The sequence below is a fragment of the Chaetodon auriga genome, chromosome 2, assembly GCF_051107435.1.
Source record: "Chaetodon auriga isolate fChaAug3 chromosome 2, fChaAug3.hap1, whole genome shotgun sequence".
Lineage (NCBI taxonomy): Eukaryota > Metazoa > Chordata > Actinopteri > Chaetodontiformes > Chaetodontidae > Chaetodon > Chaetodon auriga.
The window spans coordinates 14,588,165-14,605,953 of record NC_135075.1 but is presented as its reverse complement, the minus strand read 5'-3'; the positions used below and the strand labels follow the sequence as shown (position 1 = coordinate 14,605,953).

General features: G+C 43.1%; 2 protein-coding genes across 7 annotated transcripts in view; both read right to left on the bottom strand.

The window, feature by feature from the left end:
* Window positions 1-627: 627 nt before the first annotated feature.
* Window positions 628-4,670, bottom strand: LOC143336624 (class E basic helix-loop-helix protein 40-like). The gene is made up of 5 exons (XM_076756892.1): window positions 4,097-4,670; window positions 3,889-3,952; window positions 3,542-3,649; window positions 2,990-3,113; window positions 628-2,732 (listed from the first exon to the last, which is right to left on the bottom strand). The coding sequence occupies exons 1-5, from the start codon at window positions 4,165-4,167 to the stop codon at window positions 1,819-1,821; spliced, it is 1,281 nt and encodes a 426-aa protein (XP_076613007.1). The 5' UTR covers window positions 4,168-4,670; the 3' UTR covers window positions 628-1,818.
* Window positions 4,671-7,291: 2,621 nt separating this feature from the next.
* The window catches only part of LOC143336581 (inositol 1,4,5-trisphosphate-gated calcium channel ITPR1), a 68,867-nt gene continuing 58,369 nt past the window's right edge, over window positions 7,292-17,789 (bottom strand). For 5 of the 6 annotated variants that reach the window (XM_076756826.1, XM_076756834.1, XM_076756842.1 and 2 more), the window contains 7 exons: window positions 16,876-17,065; window positions 16,695-16,787; window positions 15,482-15,621; window positions 14,273-14,438; window positions 10,657-10,817; window positions 9,624-9,785; window positions 7,292-8,724 (listed from right to left, as the gene is read on the bottom strand). In XM_076756826.1, the coding sequence (XP_076612941.1) occupies window positions 8,638-8,724; window positions 9,624-9,785; window positions 10,657-10,817; window positions 14,273-14,438; window positions 15,482-15,621; window positions 16,695-16,787; window positions 16,876-17,065 (999 nt within the window). In that variant the 3' untranslated portion in view covers window positions 7,292-8,637. The remainder of the gene's footprint in view (window positions 8,725-9,623; window positions 9,786-10,656; window positions 10,818-14,272; window positions 14,439-15,481; window positions 15,622-16,694; window positions 16,788-16,875; window positions 17,066-17,789) is intronic. The other variant, XM_076756868.1, reaches the window with a different exon arrangement.

Below are 17,789 nucleotides of genomic sequence, written 5' to 3'. Positions count from 1 at the left end.
AGCCAGATATGGAATGAAACAACACTCCTCCAGCTCCGAAATGATAGTGGAAACAATAATAACGTGGCTGAAGACTTTGTGATGTTGAGCATTGGCACTGGGCCTGTGCAGAAATGCAAACGTTGATATGTGTGTCAGCCTGAGATAAAGTTTGATCAAAAACGTCGGCTGACAAGTTGTGATTGCATTATACAAAACAGGTTGTAGTGGTAAGTGGTGTGATTTATGTGTCTGCATGTTTTGCTGTACTTCTCCAGTCTGCACAGTATAAATATACAGAGATGTCACAATTCTGCGATAACAGCGTTTCATGCTGAATCATGCGCCAATAAGAAACGCGTCTCCCTGTCAAGGCTGTTGATGAGATGCAGATGGATACTGATTATTGCCTCAGGAGATGAAATGAAACTGTTTACACTCGTGTGCGTTCACTTGTTGTTGTATTAGTGTGCACAGACGGTTAACCAGCAGGAGAGCCTGGCTACGGATGTGCCATTACATAAGTGTTCCCTGTGACATGAGTGTTGTCGCTCTGCAAGGAACTAAAACTGAGCAGATTGTATTTCATTGCTTGATGTTTTCAGACACACACACTCTCCTTCTCGTTCATATACACAGTCAAGGCGATTTTCCACGGGAAAAAAAAATACTTTATTAATACACTTATATAATGTATATCAACATTTATAGACAAAATATGTACATCAAACATCTTTCATGTAGGTCCCAAAATATAAAATCTCAAGTACCTCTTTCTATAGAAAACTAGTCTTCTGGTAAAACTTTTACATTCACTTCTCTCCTCCTCACTCCTTTGACTCCAGTATTCATACGTAGTACAGAGAATAAGCATCTGAGATTTATCAGTTTTTAACAAGTAAAAGGCAACAGCAAGAACAAACACCAGGTTTGACTTGAGCAGAAACAGATGTTGAGTATGCAGACCAGGTCCAGCACAGTGCTACAGTATGTACACAGTTTCTGAGTACACAACGTACAATTGTCCACACTCTGCCCACCTTCTATCTCTCCGGACGGACAGAACGTGAGAACAGGTATCAAAAATAGAAATGTACAAGAAGTCTATGAACAATAATTACAGAATATCCATCTAAACTGTCTGTTTGTTAATGAAAAACAAGACTTCTCATTCAGTGTGGTCATGTGGTGGCCCGTTCCCTCATCCATGCATTGGGTGTACCCTTTCTCTTGTCTGTCTACATTTGAGGAAACCCCTGTACTTTATGGTGCCAGTCATCATAGTGTCTGGTTCAAAGGGTACTTTCAGTGACGATAAAGGTGACCTACAGGACATAGGCGACAAACTTTGGGTGAAATATTACCGCTAACATTGGAGGCAACACTTCCTAAAGTACAAAGATGGCGTGTCTCTATTGCAACAGCTACAAGTGAGATGCATCAGTGTCATTGGCGTTTATACTTTAACAGCAGCATCTAAAACATATCTTTCTTTACATTCAACCAAGTGTGTGTGTGTGTGTGTGTGTGTGTGTGTGTGTGTTTGTGCAGGGCAGGTCCGGTATATCTGATACATTTGCATTGAGTAATATCACTGAACATTTAACATTCAACCAGAGCTTTTCATCCTCCGAGTGTGGACGGATGCTGCTCCCCCCTCCATCTCTTCTTGATCATTTCTACAAGTTCTCTTGTTTGCTGTTTGACCTCCAGATGGAGGAACAGAGGACAGGAATGAGGATGGATTATGGAAAGGCTCAGTCTTGTCTCATTCCGATTACTGTCTCTGCTCCTGGGTACTAGAACAGGATCATCTCTTCACTCCTGTTCTCTTATCTCTCAGTCTTTGGTTTCCAGGTTGAGGGGTGGTACCTGCTTTAATGCCTGAAGGAGGGCAGGGGAGTCCATGGGGGTCTGAGATATGGCTGGGGCTGGAGAGCCTCCTCTGGGAGACAACACTAGCTGAGGTGGAGGTGGTCTTTCGCTGGACATAGCGGGTGAAGCCCCTCCCATGCCAGGGTAGAGCATGGGCACGGCTCCGGGGTACCAGCATTTCTCCAGCATTGGCAGATAGGCTGCAGCAGAAGGTGGAATGAGGTAGAAAGGCATGCAGAGGGGATGTGGAGGAGGTGGATGGTTGGGGGATACGCTCATATAGCTACCATAGCCGCTCGAGGACGATGATGATTCTCCTCCTGAGAGCAGCTCATCCTCAGATGACTCCACCCGTGGCCGTTTGTGGCGTGGCTCGTCATCCTCATGCTTGATGCCGGAGCTCTGCCTCTCGCCCAGCGCTCGCTTCAGCTGGCTCTCCTGACCGTAGTAATCTGGACGTCCCTGCGGCGCCCCGGATTCTGTCTTCTCCAGCTCTCCCCCATAGCCACTGTCTGTGTCTGTATCACTGCCACTCTGCTCACTGCTGGGTGGAGCGTATGCCCGCTGGATGACAGGCACACAGTTCCTCCCATAGCCCTCACTTGGTTTGGGGGGAAGGCCGGTGGGCATCTCTTTGTGAGGTTGGTGCTGGTGGTAGGCAGGGATTTCCTCGGGTCGAGGGCTGAGAGGGGTGCGGGGTCGGACCGGACTTTGCAGCACATCTGCAGCTAACTTGTGCAGGTGATTGATCACATGGGACGGTGTGAAGTCTCCGTCAGTCTCGTGATTGGCTAGATACTGAAGAATCTCCTTGGCACACATGTGGAAGCCAGAGCGGAACATCTCCTCTGACTTCTCCTGGCTGACAGGAGGCTGCTCTGTAAACACAACGAGAAATCACACTGTCAGAATTTTTCAATGTGAAATGAACGCAGCAACACTGACTCTGAGTCTCTTTCCAAACATAAGTAACTATACTTGAAGTCACTTATTTGCATGTAGTTCTGCAGAATGCTGTCATTGTGTATTCATCTTGGCAATTTGCATTTTGCCCGACAAAACCATCCTGTACCCCATGCAGATCTGTGTGTTTGCATGTGTGAGCGCACATGTGTGTAAGTGATCTGCAGCTCACCAATTTGCATGCCATTCTGCAGGGCGAGGATCTTCTGCTGCTGTTGCTCCAGAAGAGAGGTGAGGGCTTTCACGTGCTTGAGCGTCAGCTCTAAAACCACAGCCTTCTCCAGATGGCCCAGAGTCTGTAGCAAACACATACAGTCAGCACATCCTCACCTCTTATATAACACACACGGACTAAGCTTCACCACCCATGCACTCATGATCTTGGCTGTCCTGCCATCACAACTCTACAGCGGCAACAAGGCCAAAAATAACCCGCACGAAATGTGGAATATGATATGGGATAATATAAAACCTATATATAATATTCTCTCTGGATTACTCATTACATTACAATTACCTTTTATTGTGCATCAAATTGAACTGAATTCTTTTAAACCCCAGTTTAAACAATGGAACATGACATCCTCTTAAGACAGAGCTGCCATTCACTGTCTGCTGACGCACTCGGCGCAGATGATGTAATAGCACTGAACAGCCACTCGATGGTGCATGCCACTCAACACAGTGAATCCCATTATCCCTGCCAGCTGCAGCATGAACTCACCGTGAGTTTCAGGTGCTCCGGTAATAAATCTTTCAACTGAGCGATGCACTCGTTTATCCGGTCACGCCTTTTCTTCTCAATAAGTCTGTGAGGCAGCTTGTAGGTTTCCTGCAAGAATAAAAGGCATAGTTTGGTTAATTCGGCTGATCAGAGAGCGCACAGCTCTACATGATCAGAGGCAGTCACACCGACAGGGAGGACTCTAGCAGTTATGTCATAGCAAATTGGGTCAACCATTTATGGAACTACAGGACTGCTGCCAGACCAATTCCTCCCTTTGAGTTCACACCCTTTCATAAAAGCTCTTCTAACTTTACAAGTTGGCAGCAAACAAAATGAAAACCGACCTTGCTTTCCTCTCCTCTCTTCATTCCTCGTCTGGGTTTATAAACATACATCGGGAAATCCATCCTACAGAAATCAAAAAGAGAGAACACCGAAGTGTGAAGTCGTGCTGTGGTGAAGCGTGAGACACAGAATAAATAATAAATCAAGTGCGTTTGAGGAAAAGGCTCCACAGTGTGCTGAACGCGTTTCTCTCAAAGCCCAACTTACCCCTGCACGTCTGACAGATCCGCCTGGTGTTTGGACAGAGGAGGTGGCTGCGCGCTTGGAATTCGCTCCATTCTCTTTTACTCCAGTTACGCAGTCAAAAAGTCGAGATACTTTTCCAATGCGCTCACAAATAATTACGCATTTATTTACGCGTGGTGAGAAAAAAAAAGTTGCAAAACAGCAGCTAGTGAAATGCACTAAAATGCTTTCTGACAAAAAAAATCGGATTAAATTCTTTGTTTAAAGCAAGTCTTGCTAATGTGAACGTTATTTTGGTTTTAAGTAAGTCCGTGTGTTTCCACGCCGTGGTCCCGCCGCAGAAGGAAGGCAACCCTGTTGGTGGCGCGTTGGGAAAGTGGGGGAGGACAGAGCGACGAGTTAAATAAACCCTCTGACTCTCCGCTCAGCCTGACCTACCTCTGTCACATGAGGCTCACGTGTTAAACGGCGCTGTATCCTCGGCGGAGGGACGGCCCACTTTCAACCGATCAGCAGCCTCAGTGGGCGGACGGCGGCGGACGTCAGAGCGGGGGGCGGCGCGTGTCGGATCCCGTGTACCACCATGCTGAAGTGTATGGAAACAAGGCTGCGCTCGCCACGGCTCAGGGATCGTGCTGGCAGAGACCCAGAGCAGGAGTTCAACAGGCTCGGGGCACGAGAGGCGAGTGGGCAGGGTACATACTGCCAATAAAAAGAAACAATTAACACATTAAAAATGCTATAGTGGCCACTGGCGCAAATGATGTCCTCCAGGATGGTTGCACGGGCAGTGATGCCACAGAATGTCACCAAGAGCGATGAAGCCACTTACGGCTGAGCGCTTTATGGGTGTTTTACGATGTAATTTTACGAGCTCTGCACTCAGCGGACAACATTAATCGACAGTTTTATACTTACAGTTTGATACTCAACATCTCTTTAATTATGTAGGAACAATAGCAGCTTCTTAAGCCTATTTTTCTTTTTGCTTTTAAGTTAATGATGATGATAATAATAATAAAGTATGATGATGATGATAATAATAATAATAATAATAATAATAATAATAATAATAATAATAATAATAATAATAATAATAAGAAGAAGAATAGCACAGCAATGATAACAGTATAATAATAGTAATAACAATAATAACAATAATATAATAATAATAGAAATCATTCAGTCGTTTTCTATTTGGATCTCCGTGTCTGCAGAAGGCAGGTGAGACCCGGTATCGACAGCGCGGGCTTGGCGGGAGAAGCACGTGCACCTGTGCATGGTGGAGTCCGTGTTTGTTGTCATGAGGCGGTGCCGGCTGTCACGTTGATCTCCTCATGGCCCCGGGAGCCTGCTGAGCGCACAGGGCACATCCAGCACACGGCAGCTGCACCTGTCTGCTGCAGGCTACAGGCACAGATCACACCAGCACTCCCCGTCTGTGGTGCAGCTTTTCATGAAATGATTACCTCACAGCAAATGAAAAGGTGCATAACGAAATTTACATTTAAGTGACGGTGATTGCTCTGATGTGTCTTATTTAACAGATATCTCTAATAACCTTAAGGTAATGATAAAGCTAAAATAAGCCTTTAAACTGAGCACTGAGTACCACATACTCATTTTTCTCTGCAGGAACAGGCTTTGATTATGTCCTGACAAATTCAATACACAATGAAATTACCACTCAATAAGACTGCTACAGGCCTATTACGTTTTAATGACCTATAATGAAAGATAATCACGCTAATACAGCAGGATGTCACATGTCAACAGAAAGCTGGCTTCATTTCACACTCATCGATGTGCTAGACCAGGATTTTTTTCTTCGGTCCCACAAGAATCCATCATTTGCTTCTCGGATAGATCAGGTCGATGTGGATGAATGATTTCTTCATGAAGTAAGAATGAAAGGTATTTTGAAGTGGTAAGCAATTATATCTATCACAGAATGAATTATGATGTTGGAGAAAAGCTGTAACAGTCTCTCTTCTTCCCTTCAGTTTTTATTTCAGCCCCCATTTGACCTCATGACTCTCAGGAGTTTTGCCCGGCAATACCACCCAGCAAAACAACTACTTAAGTTCTTTTTGGGTGAATTTATTGATTTCAAATATTTCTTTTCAAGATAGGAACGCAAAATCCAGTCTCACAAGCCAGATTAGACTCACGAGGCTACACAAACTGTTCAATAAGGCAACGACCTCTCAGACACATTTTGGAGGCATTTGGAAAAGCAAAGCTTGACAGCATTTTGGATATGTAGTTTTAATTAGAAATACGTATTTAAGCAGGACAAACCCCATTAAACACATTTTTCAGAGTTTCGTTTTTCATAGTTTGTCACAGTCACTTTCTTATTGAAAGCTTTAAAAGACTCACATCCCATAACCTCATCAGCTCGTTTGACTAAAGGTCTTCAGAAAATTCCTTGAGTGTACTGAATTAAATAGAAATCAGATGGGCTAGAGGACTCAGTAATTACAAAATGACCACAAGACAGGTCACAGTGATTCAGCTCTAATTAAATAACAATGCTGGAAAGCCCCTTGAAGATAATCTAGACAAATGTTAACACAATTTAATGCTAAATTTGATATTTATTTTTTTTTGTGCAACATGCTGACAAAGGTACCTTTGTTTTAGCCCACAAGACCTCTAACATTCTTGGAGAATGTTTTGGAAAATACATTTTCCTCTTATCTTATAAGATAAATGCTGGTAACGTTTAGAATTGGACACAAGCTTGAGGTGTTAAAATGCTCTTTGGGTGCAAAATGCATGCTTATTATAAACTGTATAATATATTGTCAGTCTTCATGAAATCTAAAGAAAAGGCAATTTTACAATTTCAAAAGTCTATATAAAATCCAAATAGGTCAAATTAAAACTTTGTCCCAGCCTTGGATGTGTTTAACATGCTAACATATTTCCTCATGCAACGCGGTTATAAGATAAGTGCACTTCCTCATTTGTAGAGGACCACTGATAAGATTCATAGTACATCTGTTAGCAAATTCCCAAATTTACTTCTCTGTGAGGCTATTCATTCATCTGACTGCAGCGCTTTAGAGCAATGGCACCACTCGAGTCATCAACAAATCAGCAATTACACAGATAATAAGATACACTTCAGGAAACATACCAGCATCCTCATTACTGTCAGTAATCTGGTCCCCATACTGATGCTGATACTGTTTACCACTCACCAACAGATTATTTTACACACTTGTTTATTTAAATAGACTCCAAGAATGGAATGTACAATTCAGACACAAACCATCTATTAGTATAAAAGTTCAGTTTGGTCAAGCAGCACTCCAAATGACATCTATTAGTCCTTCTTTTTTCTCTCACATACACCCAAACACTCAAACAGTCATTCTCTTGTGGATCTTTCACAAAGTGACCAAGCAAAACATAACAATCATTTGTGTGCTACAGAAAATATCAGTGCTTTAGGACTAAATGATTGAAAGGACGGTTAAATAATTCAGTGCAGAGAATAATAATAAATCTAACTTAAGGTTTCTCCCAAAATCCTCTAAGTTTGGTTCTACAATGTGACTCCATATTATTACTATGAGTATCCCTGGACATGGAACTGGCTTCACAGACAGGCAGTCAAATGATTTGCTCTTTCTCCCCAGTAGGTTTTATGTGGCTCGTTATTCCAAATAATAGTTCTAGAAAAGGTTGTAACAATATTATTTCTCTTCACAACAAGTGTCAATGTCCCCCCCCAAAGGTTTTCTTTATCTAAAGTGTCCTGGAACGAGCAGAGCCTCCATTTGAGATTGCGAAGAATTATGAAAGTGATAATGAATGCTTGCTCTCAAGATAAAAAAAACAACAAAACACTATAGGTTTTATAACAGCATTAAGAAACGTAAAGGTGTGATGACTTCTTCACGACTGTTTACAGGTGTTGTTTCTCTCCTTATTTTAAATAAAAGAGTATCATTTCAAATATAAAAAGCAGATACCAGTTCCCAAAAATAGTTCATTCTTATTTAGACATTGCATATCGTTAAGTCTTCCCACTGCTGTCAGACTAATTAAATAACGTGTCAAGTTCAAACAAGCCTTCAAATCCACATGTGACCTGAGTTTGCTGGTGCAACACTGAGGATTAAAACCTCAATACAAGGCCACTAGAGAGGAACACTCCCTCAGGAACAATGGCTGAACTTTGGCATGCTGTTAGTCGGGTACAATGCAGAAGGCATTCTGGGTTGTAAAGCTGAAGTCAGTGTTTTCATCTCCTAAATCTACAGGACTGGCTTCTCAGTTCCCGAGGCACTTGGTGCACACTCCACCCACATGGACACATCCACACTACAGACCATGAGTAACGTACTCAGATAACTTCCACTTCACGCAGACACTCAGAAGCACGCATGTTGTAGAAACACTTATTTTAGGAGCGTCTGGTGAAGTATACAGTCAGATATTGACCTACATACATATGGGAGACAGACACGTTTTGGCATTCTCCCGTCTAACATGCGGTACACAGTCAGGAATGCTCAGGCACAAGTGAAAATGGCCTCCAAGGGCCATCAGGCAGGCTGCTGGGGATTGATGTTCATGTGCGGGGGGTGACCAAGAAGACCAATCCGTTGCTTCTGCTTCCTCTGCTCTGTCATCTGCACGGAGAAACAAAAAGAAAAAAAAAAAAAGAAAAGAAAAAACAATTTAGATTAGCGGTCACCTGTGTAACATGGCATGGGTTCATAAAACCGTTCTGCAGCTTAAAGGTTCCCTCTGAAGCAGCACTGGGGAGCAAAGGTCGGTGTATGTGCTGGAGCAAGCTGGCGATCATGGATGTGAACAATGCAGGATTTGAAACACACAAAAACAGTGCAAAAATGACGTGGTTTTCAGGGGGGTTATGTTCTTGACTCAGGAAGTTGCTGCATCTGGTTCAAAAAACGGTCTGGCACATAAGCCCCTATAAAACCACAACTTGACATTTTATACCAAAGTTTTTGTGTGGGTGAAACAAACAAGATTTAACATGTCACTTAATGAGCTTTAAGGCTGCTGGCAGAGCTGTTCTGCTACTGTCAGACTAGGTGTCTTTATGCTAGGCTAAGCCAACTTTACTGCTGGCTGTTGCTTTATTTTTACTGTACAGGCGTGAGAGTGGTATCAATCATTGTCATCGAACTCTTGGCAAAAAAGCACAGAAGTGTATTTCCCTAAGCGTAGAACTATTCTTTTAAGACACAGGGGCAACAGTGTCAGTGGCAACGATGAATGGACAAATTCCTTCAAGGGAGAGACAGAATAGCAAAATACACTAATACACTAAAGCTTAAGTTGTCTGAGTCACCAGTTCCATCATGGTGATTGTACAACTGTAAGCAACCAATCCCCAGCAACTGTTCCCATGTTACTGTTCATGAAAACAAGGTGGCTGTGGGTGCAGGTTGCTAAACGTTGAAAACTGTCTCAAAATTTGCAGCATCCTGTTAAAATGGAGGCGAAACAAAAAGACATCAGGTAAATGAGAGAGCGCGTGGTTTGCTGTGACATGACATACCTGCTCCTTGAGCTCTGTCAGCTGCCCAGACAGGTTGGCCACCAGCCTCATGGTCGACTCCAGCTTCTCCTGCAGGTTCCTGATTTCATTCTGCTCCCCCTCCGCATCGCTGCTCACCAGTGACATGGCACGCATCCGTGGGAACCAGTCCAGGTTGTGCTCCTGTGGTCGACCAAGCACATCATCATTTTTTTTTTTTCCATTCAGAAGTGTTGATATTTGCATGGAGTTAAAAAAGTGTTTGTCCAAAAAGAATGGGTAATTTTAACAGGAAGCTGCTACTGTTTTGCAATCAAGAGCTTAAATGTGAAATTGACACTAGTCTACAACCTGCTTTTGGAACAGGCTCGCATGGTATTATTGCTGCAGTGGTAAAAATATAGCATGAATGATCTCAGAGTGAGCTATAATGGAAATACCAGTGAACTGACCCACGATTGCTTTGCATGCTTCGATTAGTTTTAGGGTTAGACTGTGACTCGTGCTGTCTTATTCCACCGACTTCCTGTTTGTATACCAGAGTCTGTTTGTGTAATTAAATGTGCATGACCGACAAGTCTGTCAGTTGAGATTAGAAAACAGGAACACATTACTGTATCAAGGTGTGTGTGGCATGCAGGCACATGTTTACAAGTCTGACTCAGAGGCAAAACCTGATGAACTCTACTCGATCATAGTTACTGCACCAAACACAAAGGGCAAAGCCGATCACGCCACTGTCTCATTTCAGGATTGTTGCACCAGACTATAGTCTGTGAAAGCAGCCAAGGCACACACTAATTCCACAGAATGGTGAAGTGACTCAGTGGAGTAGACTAGCAGCTCTCTGCAGAAAAACATGTCTTTTACCCTATCAACAACTCTGCTGTTCCTGATTTCATGCAGTATGTGGATCACTATTACCCCAAGGCAGAGTGGTCTAATACCAAATGTAACCCATTTACAACAACAACAAAAAAAAAAAAAAGTAGGCCTGCATTATCATCAGGAGGTGGATGAGTGTTTTAAGGGCGTGCCTGTGCCTCTTATTTACCTTGATCATCTCAGCCACGTAGCTCTCGGGGCCTGTGTATTCGGTGGAATCTTTAACTTTTACCAGCACAATAAAGAACAGGTAGTGCCACATGTTGTGCTCCTCTTTGATGTGCTCCTCGAAAGTCACCGTCTTGTTGTCAAACTTGTCCCGCTCCAGGCCTGTAGCAGGGCAAGAACACACACTCTTTATTGTGCAAGGGTACAGTATGTTTAAGAAAACAGAACAGCTAGCTTCTGTTTCTGCGGGAAGAAAATTGTAAGTTAGTTAAAGTTAAATGTGTACACTCAGGAAGCCTCATTAATGTGAAAGTCTCTTTTGCAAGAGATACCTGAGAAAAAAAAAAGACTTATATAAAAGATCTGAATAACATGAGTCACATTCAGAGGAATTAGTGTCTGTAACTTGAGTTTTAAGGCGGTAATAAAGAGCACAGTTTCAGTCTGTAGAGTGGCACTTGTATGAGATTTAAAACTAACATATCCTGTAATATGAGTTGGAAATCTGACATTATCCTGCTCAATACTGGTGAAAAGAAAGCAAAATGGAGTAAGGAAACAGACAAGCAGGTAAAACAGTACTGGCAACCAAAAAAGCAGAATACAGAAGCAGGGCTCACACAAAACAAGCACATCTGCACTAAATTGTAGGTTAACGCTCCGGGAAATTAAGCATCACCCATGACAGGCTGTCAGATGAGCGGAGCTGCTGCTGTGTCCATGACAGACATGAAAAAGCACTTTTTGTTTTGCGGTACTTGCAGACAGAAATGAAAGAGGACAGCATCAGGGACACATTAGCTTTGGGGATTTTCTAGGTGGATTTGACAAGCAAAATATCTACTAAATGTGGTCTGTGTGTTGGCCTTCACACCTTCAAAGTGAATTCTACACAAATATGAAATTCCACTGAAAACTAAATGGAAGAATGATAGAAAATGATTGAAGATCTTCTGTTTGTGTGTGTGTGTGTGTGTGTGTGTGTGTGTGTGTGTGTGTGTGTGTGTGTGCTTCACAGGTTTTAGTAGTCCTGTAAAACAGACTCCAATTAATTTGATTCACACATTCTGTTGGTCGACCTGGTCATGTGAATTGTGGAGTAACTCCAGAGTCTTGCATCATATCAGCACAAATTTCAGTCTTGCTTGTCTGCGTTTCTGCATTTCTTGTGGACTGACTCACAAATAAATATTCAGATTCTTAAATTTATAAGTCTTCGCCTTTGAACAGCCATTGAACTCATTAGTTGACAAATTCCCATAAAGTGCTTAAAACACACATTTTCGGATTGTATATGATTGGTAAAGGGAGCTGCTGGCTGTGCAGTAATGTTACTGATAAGAGTGCAACCTTGGGGGGGCTACATTTAAATAAGCAGGGGCAGTCTCTATATTTAGGCCCATGTTATAAGACACCAAAAGCTGAATAAAAACTGAGCCAACTGGTGCTGGGAGAAATTCTCATTAACGTTAAATACAGGACGACATGTTCAGTAATCCATAACATTAAAACAAACGCAAACAGTGTTCAACAGAGGACCTTTAACATATTCAGTGAGTTGTTAACAGTCAATAAATTACTCATTCCCATTTCCTATTCAACATGGAGAGTGCGATTGTGAGGTTGAGCGTGGTTCCTTCCAGCTACAGGTAAAAATCAGCCAACCGGCACAGGAAGTACATGACATAAATCAATCACTGGCAACAGACCAAATGATCTAAAAACTAATACAAGATTGTGGGAAAGATCGATGGCTTATAAAACCAAGCTGGTGGATGCAGAGCCACTTAAGCCCGTGGAGGTCGGCTCCTAATCTCTGCATCTCCTGTTCCCTTGTGGTCCGTCTGGAAACCATAGAGACGGCAGCTCCCCCTGTGGCCTGGCCTTCTTTAACATGAGTGAGTCAGAGCTGATGGCGGGCTGGGTGACATAATACTGTTCTCGTTCCATATGCTTACCACTTATCCTGACTGCCTGACCCAACGTACGCAGACACACACATGCTCACATACGGCAGACGCTGCTGGGCTCACACACACATGCTGTCCAGAAGCACATGCACTCAGCAGCATGTGCTTATTTAGGCGTTCGCACATGTGATGTGCATATAAGGAAATGCAGATGAGGCCACACAGAGAGGGACAGGGCATGGGTAATCAGGAAAGTCGCACAAAACATATGGTATGAAAATTAAGTTTGTGAGTGGGAGAAGACGTGTGTGCGTGTGAGACAGAAATGAATTATGGAGGCGAGCAGAGCAGTGGCAGGAAGCTCTCATGACTCAGCCTTCTTTGGAACGACAGCGAAGTGAAGGGGGGGGGGGGGGGGGGGGACTGCAACGAACTGCGTACACCTTTAGAAATACACTTACCAGAAACCACAACGACACCAAGAATCTAACATTCTGAGAGGGGAATTTGGGAACTAACCAAGCGGCATGAGATGGATTGTGGGAGAGCACTAATGACGCAGAGTCTGAAACACAGACACTCCCGAGGAGGGCTGGATCTAGGGCAGCGGGACTTGGTTGTAGTTAGTCCTGGCTGTGTAATGGCTGTTGTTTGAATTGTCAAGAGTCACCTGAGGCCAAGTGTCAGCAACGGTCGTTAAGGTTGTCACACGAGTGCAACTGTAAATAGTATTTAAATCTCCATGGAGGGGATGGAAGGACAGTATTGTAGGTTGGGGGATAAGTGATAACTAGACCTTCTTCTCTGCTGAGGGACGGTTTCCCAACTTTGACGTAGATAGCCTCCTCTTTCATTCCACCTGTCCTCCCTATCTCAAATATTTACGTTGCTGTCCTCGAATGACTTTCTTTCAGGTGTGGGTAAACTGCTGACGAGCTGGCCCTCCTGTGTTGAGCCATGCGTTTGTTTAATGGTTGTTAAGTTTCCTCATGTGACAACTCCAGTGACTGTCGTTTGGCCTCAGGTCACTCCAGCAACTGTCACTGCAACAGACCAGGTGCTATCAGTGAATTTCATAATGACCCCACAGACATACTGGACTCCCCACCGGCCAGTTAGAACTGAGGAAGCCCCTTTGATAAGAGGCCAAACATTTGCAAGTATCTACAAGCAGGTCCAGTTGCCCTTGATTCAACCCTCCTTTGATAACCATGACCTGGATGACTGAGAAGCCTTTCCAACAACAGAGCAAAGTCCTCCCTGACTGGCAGGGTGCCCTTGTGATTAGAGAAGCAATCCCATCACTGGAGAGCAAGAGGTTTGATCCCCATGGCAAGAAAATATGTATGTATGCATGTCTGAGGAAACCTGCAAGAAGGTCAACTGTAGGGCTTTCGTTGTTATTCTGCATATTGAGAGTTTTTTGATTATCCGCTTCGCCTACATAGTGACAGAAAATAGAAAAATATTCTGTTGTAGTTCCCTCATGCTCAAGTTGTTGTCTTCCAGCTGCTTATTTTATCTGAACGATTAAAAACAAAAAATGTGTCAGTGCTCACATTGAAGGAATCAGAACTTATACATGTATGCCTTTTCTGTTTGCTTAACACTGTTAATCCATTCTCAAACTTCTAGTACATTTTGTATTGATTGAAGAATCGATTTAACAGCTGCAATTTTTGCAAGTACAAAAAAAAAAAGTCTCACCGCAGATGAAGCAGGTGGTCTTTAGGACTTCTTCTTTCTTCTGTTTTTCACTTCTCAGGTCAGCGAAGGTGTCGATGATAACACCAAAGATGAGGTTGAGGACAATGATGATGACCATGAAGAAGAACAGCAAGTCGTATATCACTCTGGCTGCAAACAGTGGCTCCTGAAAAGCAACAGGAAACCAGGTCACATGTGGAGTCACGGTCATCCAAAAGCTGTAGAACAGTGACTTCTGTACAGTGCTGCCACTGCCTGTTTACACATAGTGACAAAAAATTATAATCACAGTAATTATCATTTTCATTTTCAAAACTTAAGAAGAATCTGTCTTGTGGGGGACTGGTGCAGAAAGACTGGCCCATTTAAATGTTGGACCTAAATGGCAAGTCTTTATGTATATGTGTTGAGGATGATGTTATGATTTTGAAACAAGATCAACCTTTGTCATCACGGATATTAATGGAAACACAAGACCACAGATAAAACCAGCCAGATGCTACAGTAACAGAGATGGCAGAAAGCCGTCAGGTCAACCTGACGCAGCCTGCCTCTGTAGGTAGGACACAGTTTAAAAAGCCTTCACAACACAGACGAGAAACGTTTATTTTATAGCATTAGCCATCAGAGCGACAACGGACTTCCCTGCCGACAAACTGCGAGAGCAGTTCCATTCGCTCATTTTCCATTTCTAGTTATTGCTCTTTAAAGTAATGTGGTCAGATCGTCGCAGAAGGGAAATACCCTGCAGTGGCCACTAACCTGATGCTGTAACAAAATCACACTTATTTAGAACAAGCAACAGCGTGCTGAGCCGCGCTGCCACCCATGTGATTACATGGCTGACTGCTATGACACTTCAGTAGTTTACCTCAGCAGCCTGCCAGACTTTCTGCCCCAAGTTGCATTGTGTTGTGAATATGTGAGGCAGATATTCACATCCTCTTTTGACATCATTAGTGGTTGAGCCTGAATTCAGAGGAAATCTATTCTGAGGTTTAATGCTCAACCAAGGCGGAGGCAGTACAGCTGTATGGAAACATTGTGAAACCTCCATGCTTTTGAAATAAAAACAAGCTCAGAGCACAATGGGCTCCCAGCCAGCTCACATGACCGTGCTAAAGCTGCGGGTATTACACCCTCTCAGCTCACAGACACACATGCACACACACACCGTACAGTCAGGGGCCTAATCAGAGTTGCTTGTACCTCCTTGGAAGGCTTGCGGAGAACATCTCCGACACCCCCTCCACTCCTCAGGCCATGACTCAAAACAGTGACGATACACATTAATAGAGAGTCACATGTCCGCTCCATGTCGCTGTCCTCCTCACTGTCATCTTCAAAATCTGAGGAAACACAAAGTAAGGCTTCAGTCTCTGTAACTTCACAAGCATCAAGCTGTTGCTCATAATAAGGACTAAACGAAATAATGAGACCCAAAGAGATTATGCAGGTATATGTACACATACAAGCCTAGATAGCATGACGAGCTAATTACAATATCTGTTAAGGCATGATACAATAACCTGTCATGTTATTGTTTTTAAATATTTCCTCTGACTCTAGATAACTATTAGTAATCTGTGTTGGAGTAGGATTTGATAGTCTTGTAGTTCACATTGTCAATGCAGTTAGTCGAAGCAAAGTGTTTTTGCAGAGCTGGAATGTGACTACAGCTTTGAATTGTTCTGAAGCAGATGGAAAAAAAAACCCTTCTGAATGATTTATCCAATTTGATGACATTTATAGGTCATGGTAGAACAGTTAAGAAAAAGACACATGAATTCATGGACCTCTCACCGAGTCACATGATGGACAGGACTGAACACATGCTCCCCTTGTTTAAACTGTGTTTATTGTTGGCCAAATCATTTTATGGCTCTTATGTCTGCGCTGAGAGAATTCTGTTTTGACTGAATGAACTCTCTAAATCGAAGAACAAACAGAACAAAAGTTTTACTGAGCCAAAGGTAACTAGATTTCAGCCTTGGAGACGAGTTCCCTGGCGCTTAAATGCTTTTTTGGGTCAAGCAGGTCACATGTAAGTTGTTAAGGTCAAATGGCAGTCATGTGAAAGTCAATGGGTCACAAGAATGAAAACAGAAACCCTTCCTACATTAACAACTTCCTGGGTTTTTCTTTGCATTTCCTCTTAGTTTTCAAATATGGCGGCTTGTCTCGAAACGTAACTTTCTGCTCTGATCATGGCGAAAGATCAGGCCTTCCAACAATGTGCAATCTAGCTGCAAGAGACATTTGTTACCACTTTTAGATAACTTTTAGTGACAAAACATACACACAAGAACACTAAACATTCAAATATTGTTCATAGACTGATGGTTTTTAATGACTGAAATATTCAGCTGAAGACACATTCAGGCTTTTTCAACGTAGAACCCAGTCCTCCAGCGTGCATTACCTTCCTGCAGGGCTCCTGTGGTGCAGTTATCATCAATCCCTCCCTGACACATTCCTGCAGACAGAAACTCGCTGGCCAGACTGGCTCCATTCTCTAGAAAGTAGGAGGGGACAGTGAATACGTTTCCTAAATGATAAACCAACGCTCTGTAATCTTCAAGTGAAAAATGATAAATGCTCACTCAGAGTTGTATTGGGGATGCGATCCACCTCCAGGATGAAGTCATCTTTGAAGAAAATGTAGCCGACGATGGAGAACAGGTAGACCAGGATGAGCGCGAGCACGGCGGTGAGCACGATGGAGCGGCCGTTACGAGTCACACTCTTGATCACATTCAGCAAGGTCTCCTCTCTGTACACCAGGTCGAACAGCTACGGAGGCAAAGTGCACGTTACAACACAAGAAGCCAAATATGTGGCGATAGAGTCATTGTAAAGTGCCTTAAAGTCTCTCAGAAGGCAAAATCAGAAAATGTAAATGTGAAGTGCATTAATTTACATACTGCCGTCTTCTACATGCAGTCTGACCTGTATTTGTTTCAGAGTGGACATAGAGTTACGCAAGAAAAGGCAAGAAACAAATTTGTCTGTTGGATTAGATTTCCTTGCACGTTGTGACTTTTTTCTCTGGCACTGAATCCTCAATTTCCTCTGTCTGACATGAATTTCATAAGTCTTCAGCATCTTGTTATGCAGGCTAGGAAAAATGGAAATACAGTATGTTGTGCTGCGTCTGCAGAGGAGCTGCTCGGGCCAGCACGAACGGAAAGTATCTCTAACACTGGCCTACTCAGTCCAACAGGTTAGAAAGCAGAGCTGAGGCAATGGCAAACAGCATTTGCATTTAACAACAACAACAACAACAGCAACAACATTACAGCACCAAAATAAGGTAAAATCTGACTCACAAGTAGGATATGTCCGTGAATGCACCACGATGGACAGCTGAGGTTACAGCTTAAATATTTTACACATGGTGTAAAACAAAAAACCTGCTGCTTTCATGTTTCTTAATGGTTTCACCTGCATGTCTTCACCTCTTCAAAGCAGGCAGGTTTGAGTGTGTGTATGAAGGGTCCGTGTGTGTGTGTGCTTC

Excerpts from the sequence above, each read along its gene's own strand:
- LOC143336624 (XM_076756892.1), bottom strand. The coding sequence starts at position 4,167 with ATGGAGCGAATTCCAAGCGCGCAGCCACCTCCTCTGTCCAAACACCAG. Across the intron at positions 3,953-4,096 it reads GATCTGTCAGACGTGCAGGG|GATGGATTTCCCGATGTATG; the intron begins GTAAGTTGGGCT and ends TGATTTCTGTAG. Across the intron at positions 3,114-3,541 it reads CGGAGCACCTGAAACTCACG|ACTCTGGGCCATCTGGAGAA; the intron begins GTGAGTTCATGC and ends TGTTTGCTACAG.